Source organism: Anthonomus grandis, chromosome 5 (assembly GCF_022605725.1).
Source record: "Anthonomus grandis grandis chromosome 5, icAntGran1.3, whole genome shotgun sequence".
NCBI classification, from domain to species: domain Eukaryota; kingdom Metazoa; phylum Arthropoda; class Insecta; order Coleoptera; family Curculionidae; genus Anthonomus; species Anthonomus grandis.
Genome location: NC_065550.1, coordinates 6,268,408 through 6,281,995, shown reverse-complemented (window position 1 = coordinate 6,281,995; position 13,588 = coordinate 6,268,408). Strand labels below are relative to the sequence as shown.

Below are 13,588 nucleotides of genomic sequence, written 5' to 3'. Positions count from 1 at the left end.
CACACTTTTCTATTAAAATATCGGGCAACGGCCGCTCTTCCTCTTTTAGTTTTATTTTTTCTTCGTACGTAAATTGGGAGAATTGTTTTATATTAATCAAATTATACACCACATTCATTTTTAGAGTATAGAGATCAGCTGACACAGCACAATACACAACGCAAAAAAAACAATTAACAACTAAATGCAAAACCGTCAACAGTCAGCAGAATTACTGCAACTGTTTGCAGCTCCGTTCCGACTTAAAATTCGCTATCTAAACTTATGGCGAAGTGCGGTGCGGGGCGAGGAAAAGGGCTCAACGCGGAGCACAGAACTCGAATGTGGTCCAGCTAGGTTGCGTTAATGGCATTGCAACTGTAGTGATTGGCATGCCAACAGTTTTTACTTGGCCGACTGTAATAATCAGGTGTTCGTTCGGGGCGCGTTGGAGCGCGGATTGAAGGCATTGAGACCTACTATATGGCGTTCTCGGCCGAAAATATACAGTTTTATTATTTTGTTAGGTTTTAATTTTATTTTACTTAGAAAAATATTAAATAATTTCAAAAATAGTTAATCTGTATGAAAATGTTGGGGGTTCTGCAGCTCTGCAGCTCTTATGCACTAGCCGCACTGCCTGTGCTTGATACACAAAAAAGTCAACTGGTAGATTGGTAATGTTAGGAGCTGGTTGGGAGTTCAAGAATTCTTTGTAACTACGCTATTAAATGTACTCTTTGAATTTTTGTGGCGGTTGTTGATTGCCATTGCCGACTTCAAGGTTGAACTAAAGGTGATCAGAAGTAATTTCATGAATGACCTGAGCCTGTGATGTGGCTGGACAGTTTTTAACAACAAAAAGATCAAGGATATGCGATGGGCAAGTGGGTGGATCTGGAACCAAGATCTTAAATGGAGTAATTCTGTCTTGCTTTTTAGGTTAACCTCATATTGGTTGATGACATTACACTCCCTTACTCCTCTGAGTGTTTGGCGTTAAAGTCGTCCCTAATTAGCATAGGAATGTCATTTTCAAAGAGGTTGACCAGGTCGACTCTTGTAATATCCTTATTAGAGGATACCTCCATTTGAAACTCGCTCTGTAGGATCTGGATGCTAGCAAAGATGACCTCTAGGTCATTATCTGAGCACAGCATGTGCTGGTGGAGAATGCAAAGCTTAATAGCGCCGAGGGTGCAACTTTTCGGACTATCGACACGGCCTAATAATGGAATAGTTGACCAAGGAAAGTTGGTGTTGGGCTTGGGCTGCTCAAGGCGACGTGTCTACAATCAAAGTAACCAACCTTTCCGCATCGCCTCGATTTATTACATACTTATAACATACTTATTCCACACTAAACACAATGACTTTAGACTTCTAGAAACATTTATTTACACCGTATTTATTTCGATTTAAAAGTCGCGCAATATTTACACTTATAAACTGGGCTCCTAGCGGCGAGAGCTTCTTATATATTAGTTAGATCACTGTTCCGGAACATCCGCCAACGTGTGTTCCGAGATGTCGCGAGGTATATCCGCTGCTCGCTCCATCTTTATCGCACCTTCGGATCTAGGTGGCGGACAAAATGATTCCCGAATGCCGGAGAATATCTGATATATTCACTGCTGTTAGGATAGTACCAATACTATTAATTTATATTTATGATTGTGGCTATGATTATTATGTTGTTTGCACTCATAAGCAAAGATTCTATAAACTTTCTATTTCATTGAACAATGTATATGGATATATTTTATTACTAGATCCAAGTAGAAAACACTGTACTAAGAAAATATGAAGAGATACAAAATTTCTTAAGATTAAATCCAGATTTACCTGAACTCACCATGGAAAGGCACAGGAAGTTTCTGCGAGACTCCCTTATATATTTATCATCAAATTATGAGGTAATTTTTTTTTCAAACTATATATTTAAAACTTCACAACATTTATAACACTTTGCAGTGTCTTGATGCAAGTAGACCTTGGCTATGCTATTGGATTTTACATGCGTTGACGCTCCTAGGAGAAAGAATTGATGAAAACCATAAAAGTTCTATTGCTAAGTTTTTGGGCAAGTGAGTATAAATAGAAAGATAATTATGAAAACATATAGAATTGTGTTAAGTTGCTGAATTTAAAATATCTAATAGAACGAATTTACTTTTAGATGCCAAAGCCCTTTGGGTGGGTTTGGAGGTGGTCCAGGCCAGTATCCCCATTTGGCACCCACCTATGCCGCAGTAAATGCTTTGGTTATTTTAGGAACAGAGGAAGCATTTAAGCTTATCAATAGGTATTTCTTTTAATATTGAAACATACAAGGGTGGTTTAAAACTGATTGATAACAAACGCTGTGACACGTTTATTTGCTATAGGAAAAATTTACAATTTTTCTAGGTACTTTCCCTTACTAGTTACACATTTTGTGTACCTTTTCAAAAGTTTTTTAATGCCAGTATCGAAGAATTTCTTGGGCAACTTGGACAGCCATGTGCGCAAACAAACTTCTCTACTCCTCTGCCTCGTCGTTTCCAGGGTTTCCATCCCAAAATCCCGAAAAAAAAAACCGAAATCCCGATATTTTTACATCTTTATATGACAAAAATTATTAAAAAGAAGTCAGGTATAGGACCTGTCCATGCAATATTTTGATTTTTAAATAGAATAGCGATCGTGATATTTGTGACTTTCAACATTTAACAGAGTGCGTACGTGCAGTTTGCTACGCCAAAGCGTGAACTTTTGCAGTTTACCGCGCCAATTATAAGACAGAAGTCTTGTCTATTTAATTATTTTTCAGTCGTGTCTGGTTAGGTGTGCTATGTTTTATCTTTTTTGTTAAGTTTTTAGTTTTTATGCTTTTTGTTGGTAATCCTAATCAGCGTTATATAATAAACTTTACATTAGTAATTTGTGGTTGTGGAGGTAGAATTTGGCATTTACTTTTGAAATACATCATACTAAATCCTGGGTTGGCTGACAGAGGAGAAAAATTAATAACAAGAAACAAAAGTTTTAAAAGTAAGGTAGTTTATTACACTGCTAGATTATGTTTTGTTTTTATTTTTTTTTAGATTTCCTTTAATTTTTTTTGTTAAATACACCTTACGAAAATGGCTGATTATGAAGAATATATCACCCTAAGAAAAATTATGAAAAATCTTCCATGTGGCAACATTTTTTAATTTCAAAAAATAAACAAAACTTCACTGTAAAAAATCGAAATGTAAACACTGTAAAAAAAATAATTGGTATTAAAGGAGGTTCTACCAAAGGCATGCATGTTCATTATAAAGAAATAAAGAAACAAATTTAAGTACTGTGGCCAAATTTCTTCAAGGGACTGAAACATACGATAACTGTGTGCACTCCATCTAAAAGATAGAAAAAGATTAATGACTATTTTATTTCTCCTCCCGATAATGATTCTATGGATGCTGTATTAGCTCGAATGACATCACTCGATGGTTTATCATTTAGGGTTTTTATTACTTTAGTAGACCTTAAATTAGGTCTTGATGCTAGAGGATTTACTGATATACCCAAACCTGTAACATCGATCCGAAACCGAATATTGGCATACCACATAAAATTTAAATTATTATGTATTCCAATTTCGGACGATAAAAAAGAACAATGGATGTTTCAGACAGATTTGTTTTTGACATTAGACGAGTGGACATCTTTGGCGAACAAGCGACATTTAAATGTTAATGTACACAGTTTGATGAAAAGTCTAAATATTGGAATTTAGGTTTAGCTCGAATAAAGGGCTCTTTACCTGCCCAAAGCTGTGTCAATTTACTTAAAAAGAAACTTGAAGAGTTTAATATTTCTTTAGATAATGATGTAGTGTGCGTCAGTAATGATGGTGCGTCAGTAATGAAGTGTAATGAAGAAATTTGGGAAGCTCATAAAACCTCAACAACAATTATGTTTTGCATACGCCATTCATTTGGCAGTACTAGATGTCTTGTATCCTAAAGATTCAATAAGTGTTGAAGAAGAGAAACAAAATGAAGAGGTAGGCAAGGTAAACCTTACCAACAACTATGATTTGGTGGTTATAGTTGGAAAAATCCGAAAAGTTCTAAAGCTCTTTAGACGTTCTCCTGTGAAAAACTTACTCCTACAAAATTATGTTAAAGACAAACATGGCAAAGAACTTTCGTTAATTTTAGATTGTCCAACAAGGTGGAACAGCTTAGTAGATATGCTAGAAAGATTTGTTCAACTTACAGATTGCATTAGAAAAGCTTTGATTGATTTAGAGAGCCCAATAATAGTCACAAATACAGATTTCGAAGTCGCACAGAACATTATCTATTGCTTTAAACCCGTTAAACTAACTGTTGAAGGTATATGCCGACGGGATGCTACTGCAGATGCTAGTTTCAAATTTCTGTTTCAGGAGTTAGATAATCTGAAAACAAAATTTAGCATTGACCTGGAAGAGTCTTTAAGAAAGTAAATATCAGAACGAAGAACCATAATGTCTGGTGTCATGGACTACCTCCAAAATCCCAACAAGCAAGACAGTGCGGATACTTTTTGCAATTTGAGCCCGACCAACAAAATTGCGACTTTTGTTAAAAATATCTTGGACACCTTAGCAAGAACCGGTCTCAGCAGCCGAGATGAACCATATACAATAAATCTTGACGAGGACCCTGGTTATGAAGATAAGTTGCCACTCAGCCGACTGAAACGAGCTGAAAATGTGGGTGTTTAAACCAAACCCGATAACACCATAACAAATGCGATGAAACCGGTACAACAACAATTGAAGGAAAAATCTGATGATGTTTTAAAGGTGATGAAAACGGAAATGGTCCTATTTGAAAATGGTGGATTGCGTGGTTTACATTTGCAGCGATGCTATGAACTCTTGCTTAAAGTTCAACCCACCGGCGTAGAATCAGAACGAGTTTTTTCTTCTGCGTCGTCACATGCTACAAGAATAAGATCTCGGTTAGCGGATTCTACATTAGATTCACTGGTGATGCTCAGAAGGCATTTCCTTTCTAAGTTCTAATTTTAATTTGTTCATTCTCTTTGTTTAAATTTGTGTTCATATAAATATACAGTGCATCCCAAAAGTTATGTCTAAATTCATTTAAAATTCAGGGGTGTGTTCGAAAAAAAAACGCTCGGACCCGTCGATTTTTATTTCAAGTTGCGCATTTTTGCACGTAAAGTTTGTATATACAGGGTTGCTCAAAAATAAATTACGACCATCAACTTCATTTTTTCAAATGAAAGCACCTTTTTTTTATTTCATCTTTGAATTTCGCGTGGAATCCTACGTATATTTCATGAATCATGTCCTATACCTAAAGTCACCAGTTACCGAAAAAAAGACGATTCATGTAACGAATAAAAAAAGAACAAAAATTAAGTTAAATGTTCAAAATGGTTGCCATTCACGGCTTGACAATATCCAAGGCGATCAATAAAGTCTCGTTGCACATTTTCAATCATTTCCGGAGTTATGGCGCGCACTTCTCTGCGAATTCTCTCTTTCAAGTCGTCTAGATTATTTGGCCTATTAACAAATACCTTCGACTTGAGGTATCCCTGCAAGTCCATTGGTGTCCTTAGGTCAGGCGACCTAGCAGGCCATTCGACGGGTCCTCTCCTTCCTATCCACCGACTGGGAAAGGTTTCATCCAAAAATGTACGCACAGTGGCAACATAGTGCGGAGGAGCGCCATCTTGCTGGAAAATTAATTCTTCGTCAGGATAGTCTGGGTCCAATGGATTTGGAAATAAAGTAAATAATGGATTTGGAAGAGTAATAGGTCCCTTTTTCTTTGATCAGACTTTAACGGGACAAGTGTATCTCGATTTTCTCCAATTTGAATTAGTTCCAGCATTACTAGCTTCCCACACTAAAAAACGAATGACAATACCTTGCGCAACAGCGGTCGGCACTTGACGTTCACTGAAGGTCGTTAGCACGTGCGTGAAACTAAGCTCCCGACTAAAACTACATTGTTCGTAAGGGACTCAGTTATCACATACTCGAGCCACGACCTTCAAAACATACATGCGCGCCATCTACAGCATTTGTCAATCATCAACTGCCCTCGTATATATGCTCAGCCTTCATCTTTATATTACACCTAAAAAACAATAATTAAATGATCAATGACAATGTAAAATAACTATCAGATAATAGGACAGCAAAAACAACATTCTTACTAATTTAGCGACGTTTCGATTTTTATTAGATCATCAAGCTAAAAAAATTGGTTAAATATATAATATCTCACGAAGGTTTTAAACATAAAACACTTAATAATTATCAAAAACTTTAATATTATAATACGTGAATAAATAGCCACATCGAGTCAAGAGCCGACTTGTTTACCCCCCAAAATCGCAACGACTGCATGCCATCGTTTTTACTTGAGCAGGCACGGTTCTACAATGATTCACCTACGTTCTTTTTCGGGTTGTGTGATGATAAATTCCCAGGTCTTCGACCAGCCGATATATTCGTGATGCTACACTCGGCCGTGCTACCATCTTTTCCGTCCCGGAAAACTTTTCCCATAGTTACCTGTAAAAACAAATACATACATATTATCAAACAAATTACACTTTGGAGACAGGAACGTTGGAGTCAACGTAGATGCTAGCTAGACATCCCACTAACATCACAAATTTCCTCAGTCTCCTTTATTTATCTATATCATTTGTCATTAACTAAAACATTTTCCTCAGCTTTCGTGTCTGAGTCACTACTACTACTGCTTTCACAAGCAGCCGTAAAAAGCTTCATACGGTCGACCGAACTAATACCTCTGTATTTCTTTTTTGAACGTTTTGAGCCTGGCAGGTCTTCTACTAAGTATCTGTCATTTTCAAGTACCTCTTTTACTATAAAGGGACCCTGATACTTGGGCACTAACTTTGCACTTTTACCGTCATTTGCAAGATTTGCCCGTCGTAGGACTACTAAATCCCCTACTAGGTACTTGTGACACTTCTTTCGTTTTTTATCAAAATAAGCCTTTTGCCTATCCTGATCGTCCTGGATTCATTTTCCAGCTTCTTCTCTAGTTTTATGGATATCGTTATCCACTTTTTCGTAAGATACAGCCCCACTTAGAAATGAATCGTGCATTCTCCTAGGCTTGTACCCAAATAGCAACTCGTAGGGACTTTTCCCTGTCGCTTTATTAGTCGAAGAGTTCATACTAAACGTAATAAAACTAATTGTGTTATCCCACTTCCTCTCATCTTCATGAGAAGCTGCTATTGATGACAATATTGTCCGGTTGTAACGTTCTATTTGGCCATTTGCACGTGGTGTTGCTGTGGCATTTAAAATGACCTGTATACCAAGATTTTTGGTAAATTCTTTAAAAGTCTCACTCGTAAAACATGAGCCTCTGTCACATATTATTCGCCTAGGTACGCCAAATGTCTGGAAAATATATTCCAAAAAAGTTTTAACTGGTCCAGCCTTTGTGTTTTTCACCGGCTTTACAAATAAAAATTTTGTAAAAGCATCTATTGTCATTATCAAATAAGCATTTCCTTTTGTACTTGTTACAAAAGGTCCTAAATGATCCAGGTGTAAGGTATCCATTGGAATCGTTGCCTTTGGGATTGGATGTAAGTGACCCTCCTTCTTTCCACTAGGTACCTTATTGTATGCACAAGCTAAACAAGCTGAGATATATCGACTTACATACTTCCTCATCCTAGGAAACCAATACTTATTTGCTATGTTTTCTAGAGTCCTCTCAAGTGCAAAGTGACCCATATTATCATGATGGAACATGGTTACAACTCGTCGAGCTGTTTTAGGTACATACCATCTTAGTCCATTTTCCATATTTTTATATAATCTGCCATCCTTAAGCTTAAAATCTTTGTGTATCTGTCGTTCTTCATGATCTTTTGGTTTGGACGAGAGAACTTCAATTAAATATTTACAACGTTCATCTTTCATTTGAGTTGCCAAAACCCAATCATCATTTGTTATGTCTACTTGAAAGATATCAATAGTTTCCTGTGTTTCCTTGGGTTCTTCCACAGGGTTACGACTCAGTGCGTCTACGTGAGCCATTTTCGTCCCTGGTCGGTACTCAATAGTAAAATTATACTCTTGCGTAATGAGCCACCATCTACCAATTCTAGGGATAAGGTCACGTTTCGTCATGGCCGTCCTTATAGCGTTACAATCGGTGACTATTTTAAAGTGTAGTCCCAGCAAGTAAACTCGAAACCTCTGCAAAGAATTCACAACAGCCAAAGTTTCTAGCTCGAACGAATGGTATCTTTGTTCTTCTTTGGTAGTTTGTCAGCTATAATACATTACAGGTCTTAGCCTATTGTCGGCTTGTTGCTGCATTAGTATACCGCCGAGACCAAGCTTTGAAGCGTCAGTATGAAGCTCTGTATTTAGGCAAGAATTATAGATTGCTAAAACGGGTCTCTCAATTAGTTTTTGTTTAAGTTTAATAAAGGCGTTACTCTGTGCTTCTCCCCATTCAAAACTAACATCCTTTTCCGTTAAGGAAGTCAACGGGCGTGCAACTTGAGCAAAGTCTTTTACGTATTTTCTAAAATAGCTGCATAGCCCAACAAATTGACGAATTTGGTGGACATTTTTAGGAAAAGGAAAATTATCAACGGTCTTGATTTTCATAGTGCCCGGTCGAATACCACTGGCACTTATCTCGTGACCAAGATAATCTATATGATGTAAAAAAAACTGGCATTTTGACAGGCGTAAAGTAACTCCTGCATCCCTAAAAGTTTCAAGTACATCAGCGAGGGCTATTAATCCAGATTCAAAACTTGGGGATGGCACAAGTATGTCATCCATGTATGCCAGAGCTGTTGAAAATCTCATTGCATCTAAAATCTGGTTAATGGTTCTTTGAAACATTGCGGGTGCGTTGACTAAGCCAAACGGCATTCGGACATATTCATACTGACCATCCGGCATAACGAATGCTGTTTTCTGTATTGAGTCCTCCGCTATTTTTATCTGGTGATATCCACTAGCCATATCAAGCGTAGTAAAATACCTACAGCCTTTAAGTGCTTCGAGATGATCATCTGTGTACCATTTTGAGTGCATGGAATCCCTCTAGCAACAACTTGGTCTTGCAAAATACTAATAGTATTTTCTGACGTGTTCAGAATTGGAAGTCTTAAATCTGACGTAGAAGTCACACATCTTGGAACAATGGATTCTTTTGTAGGCTCAAAAGACTTTCGAAGATCCACAAAAACGTCACCATCATAACCATCCGAATTTGAACATCGCACCAAGCCAATGTGATTGGGTGGTATTTTAACACTTTTTATTGCACGCAAAATTATTTTTTTTTAGGTGGCAAGCTTTCGAGCTGAGTTAATTCTGCCATTTCAGCATTAAAGAGTCTTGCATTTCCATCCCGAATAACCATTACAGCATCTGTTTTATTTAATATTGATCTTCCAATCAAAACAGGCATGTCTTGTAGGCGATCTTGCACAATAAGAATGGGAACTTCTGCTTCAAACAAATCAACTTTAATATTAGCATTTGTAGTTCCTAAAACTTTTGATGTTCCTCCACCATAGGTTTTTAAGTATGCTTCGCTTTCGGACCATTTTAAACTAATATTACGAGCGTCGGACTCTCGTATAAGAACAACCTCGCATCCAGAGTCTACAAATCCATGTAAGTCATAACCGTTGATAGAACAAGTGACGTAATAACCACCGTTCTCAGAATCATCTTGTATGTTACAAAATAAAGTTTTATGGGGCATAGATTTCTTTTTGAAACATTTTTCTGCTGTATGGCCCAATTTTTTGCAGACTGTGCACTCGGTACGGGGCTTAGAACATTCGGTCTGGTAATGGCCATATTGCTGGCAATTATAACATTTTCCCCTTTTGGCAGTACGTTCTGGCCGTTCGACTCTTTTTTGATTATCTGGACGTTGTTCTAATTTTTTGTAAATATCTTGTCGATGACGTTCCCTTGTAACGGTTAGAGCAGCTAAATAGTCTTTATAAAGTGCCTCTGGCGTTAAATATCTGCCCACTTTTGCATCTGACTGGATAGCTGTGTCTTGGATTCCATCGATCAGCATAGCTACATCATTTTTTCCTGATATTTCGCATTGGCGAAGTAACTGCATTTTTCCAAAGTAGTATTCAGTCCAACTCTCATCAGGTAACTTAATGCGGCGAACTAGTTTTCTTATAGCCATAGGAAAATCATGATAGTCTGGAAATGCTTCAATCAGTAGTTGCTTCCATTCACTCCAAGTATGTTTATAATCATCAAGACTATTATACCAAGTTCTGGCTAGCCCTGATAATCTCGACTGCATATGATAGATCGTCGTTTTCTCGTCCCACCTATTGATCTGTGACAGCTGATCAATTTTGTCTAGCCACTTACTACAGTTCTCACCATGATTTCCAGGCGAAAATTCTGGGATACAGTCGGGCTTAATAGATAAGCGTACAGCGCCCCTATTGTTATTTTGTAATAACAGGTTTACCAATTCTCCCAGCTGTTTAATTCGTTTGTTCGATTCAGTTTCGTTTGCACCATAAACATCAGAGCGTGGACTCTCTGTGATGTTCGCTTCAGGAATGGTTTGTATGTTGTCCCAATTTGCCTGATTTAGTGACCTCCTGACCGTATCACGTTTGTGTGTAACGTCTACATCACGTACGTGTGTCAAACGATCACTATTTTGCGATTGAATATTACGCCTTTCGTTGTGGGACAAACTTTCTTCAAATGGCCTATTTGTATTATTCACTTGAACAAAAACTTTTTCTATAGGACGCTGTAAGCGGTTATCTACTACTTTACTAGGTACTGACACTGAGGAGAGTGTTTGATTACCACTATCTTTCGTAGAAATTGATTTGGAGGTATTTAAGTTATGTTCCGGAGTACTTACAGTTGTTTTTCTATGAGTTTTTCTTTGTTTACGTCTTCTTTTGTATCGTCCTGCACAATCACTACTAGATGAAGTACTAGAGCTGCTACTCGTAGAACTAGTAGAGCTACTAGGACGCCCACGCTTTTTACCCATGTTTTGTTATAAAGACAAACAATTTAGTTTCTTAGCTGCACGGACGAGTGCAGCAACAACAACTAACTTTATCCAACAACAACAACTAACAACAGCGAACAACAGCTTACACAACCGAACTAGGCCAAAACATTATTAACTCCAAAAAAATAACAATAAACTTAAACACAATAAAACAATACATATAGTCACAAAATTACACGAAAACTGCTTCGGATAGAGCGTTTTAATCCCACTACTGCACTATAATAACTCACGAAGGTTTTAAACATAAAACACTTAATAATTATCAAAAACTTTAATATTATAATACTTGAATAAATAGCCACATCGAGTCAAGAGCCGACTTGTTTACCCCCCAAAATCGCAACGACTGCATGCTATCGTTTTTACTTGAGCAGGCACGGTTCTACAATGATTCACCTACGTTCTTTTTCGGGTTGTGTGATGATAAATTCCCAGGTCTTCGACCAGCCGATATATTCGTGATGCTACAAATATAGGAAAACGGCTATGTATAGTTGAATATACAGTATGCAGAAAAATGGTAACTGAATGGTTAATGTATTTCTTTGAGTTACATACAGAATGCAATTTATTACTTAAAAAAAAATCATATACAAGAATGATAATAGGGCGACAAAATTCTTTCAAAATATAACGTCAATTGCAAAAAGAAATAATCAAACGTCATACACAATAACTTGAAGCAACATTACTGGTTAAAATACTTAACATTAAATACACATAGAATTCAACAAACATATTACCTACATTTATATTTAACAACACATGGATATTATAGTAGAAACGAAGCTTTGAACATACCAAAACTATAAAATGTACAAAGAAGATTCTATAAAACTTGTAAAATAAGCGTTTTTTATCACGTAGAATAATTTAGTTGAGTGGGCATAGTTACTTGTTGTTCTTATGGAAAATACTTATTAATCAATATTTATGATATATCAATATTTATAGAAATATTCATATACATAGTTTATTCTATGACTCTATGACAGAGATTATGATACAATTTGTTTTCAGGGCTTTCTAATTTTGTTGTGGACGGGTTCGGAAAATTCCGTATCATTTATGTTACATAAAAAAACAACCAAAATTTCTGAAGTGGTTGTTTTAAGAAAAAAGATATCGTTTTTAATTTTCAACAAAATACTAGTAAATCACATTAAATGATTAAGAAAGAATTTTTCTTTAAGAATTCGTAACTAAAAAATGATATTTATCGGTTGTGGACGGGACGGTTGTGGACCGGACAAAAAACCTTAATAACTTTAGAATATTTTTTTATAATTTATTTTAGTATAAATAACAATATATTATGTAATACAACTAAATTAAAGGGAATGATAACAAAGAATTAGTTCAACAATAAATAATTAATGATTATAATGTTTTGTTACAGATATCTTTCTTATATTGTTTTGATGGGTCTGACCAATTTCCAATATTTTTTCGGATACAGGCCTAAAAAAGTGGCATGATTGGAGCCCTGCAATGGGCAGGACACTTTCCCATCGAGCGGTTAACATGTTTTTGTTGTCCTGAATCTTTTGTCAGTGCATTAAAAAAGTCTTTGGAATTATTAATAAGTAGTTTTCTACTTTCCACCATTTCCCAGGCTACTCTTTTAAGCTTCCCTCCTACTCCGTCTACAGCTCCCTTCCCGTGAGAAGTGGCAAAGAAATTCCAAAAGCCAGATATATCGAAATCTTCATGAAAATGACATAAATTCGATAGAGTAAAATTATTTTTAAACTGTGCTGCACAGCCATCAGAAAATATCGATACAGTTCTCAAAGTACTATAGGCATTTGTTAACCAATGAATTATTTCTTTTAGAAATGCCCAGACTGCAAACTTATCATGTGATAACTCATCACTTATGATAGCAAACGAATGATGGGTATTTTTAGCAGTTGCGGCTCGTGGGTCAATCTTCAGGGGGTCATTTCGTTTTGAAAACTTATAGTTTACAAAAAAAACTTATAGTTAATAAAAAAAAACAAATCAAACTATTGATTTTTTAAAGTATTTGAAAGATCTTTTAGCATTTATATTTTAGATAAAAAATACAGACTTGGATAAAACTCAATAATATTTACCGAGATTTTTATCCTATTAAACGGGTAATAATAACTTTAAATGCTTAAATCGTTTTCCGAAAATTAACTTAAATAAAAATATAGGAAAAAGGGTATAAACAGGTTATCGACTGATATAAAGGTATATTTATATAATAAATTGTAAATTTATTAAGATGAAATTTACCTTAAATATTTTTATATTTTAAGTGAATTCTCCTATCCTTTAGTTCTGCAAAATAGTCTATGACCTTATCATTGAAATTTGGAATGCTTTTGACAAGTATTTTCTCGATGCTCGACATAGACAAGGCACTAAGTCTAGATTGTCCCATCGTATTACGCAGGAATGTTTTTACTCTTTTTAAAGTAGATCTCTCACTTTCCACGGTTGTCATAGGAAGTGTGCACAAAATATTA

General features: G+C 36.0%; 2 protein-coding genes across 2 annotated transcripts in view; both read left to right on the top strand.

The window, feature by feature from the left end:
• Positions 1 to 13,588, top strand: part of LOC126736891 (unc-112-related protein-like) — a 455,221-nt gene that overhangs the window by 227,575 nt on the left and 214,058 nt on the right. The gene's annotated exons all lie outside the window — the stretch shown is intronic.
• Positions 1 to 13,588, top strand: part of LOC126736894 (protein farnesyltransferase subunit beta) — a 56,076-nt gene that overhangs the window by 15,076 nt on the left and 27,412 nt on the right. The window contains exons 2-4 of the mRNA XM_050441516.1: positions 1,752 to 1,895; positions 1,954 to 2,066; positions 2,159 to 2,284. Of these exons, the coding sequence (XP_050297473.1) occupies positions 1,752 to 1,895; positions 1,954 to 2,066; positions 2,159 to 2,284 (383 nt within the window). The remainder of the gene's footprint in view (positions 1 to 1,751; positions 1,896 to 1,953; positions 2,067 to 2,158; positions 2,285 to 13,588) is intronic.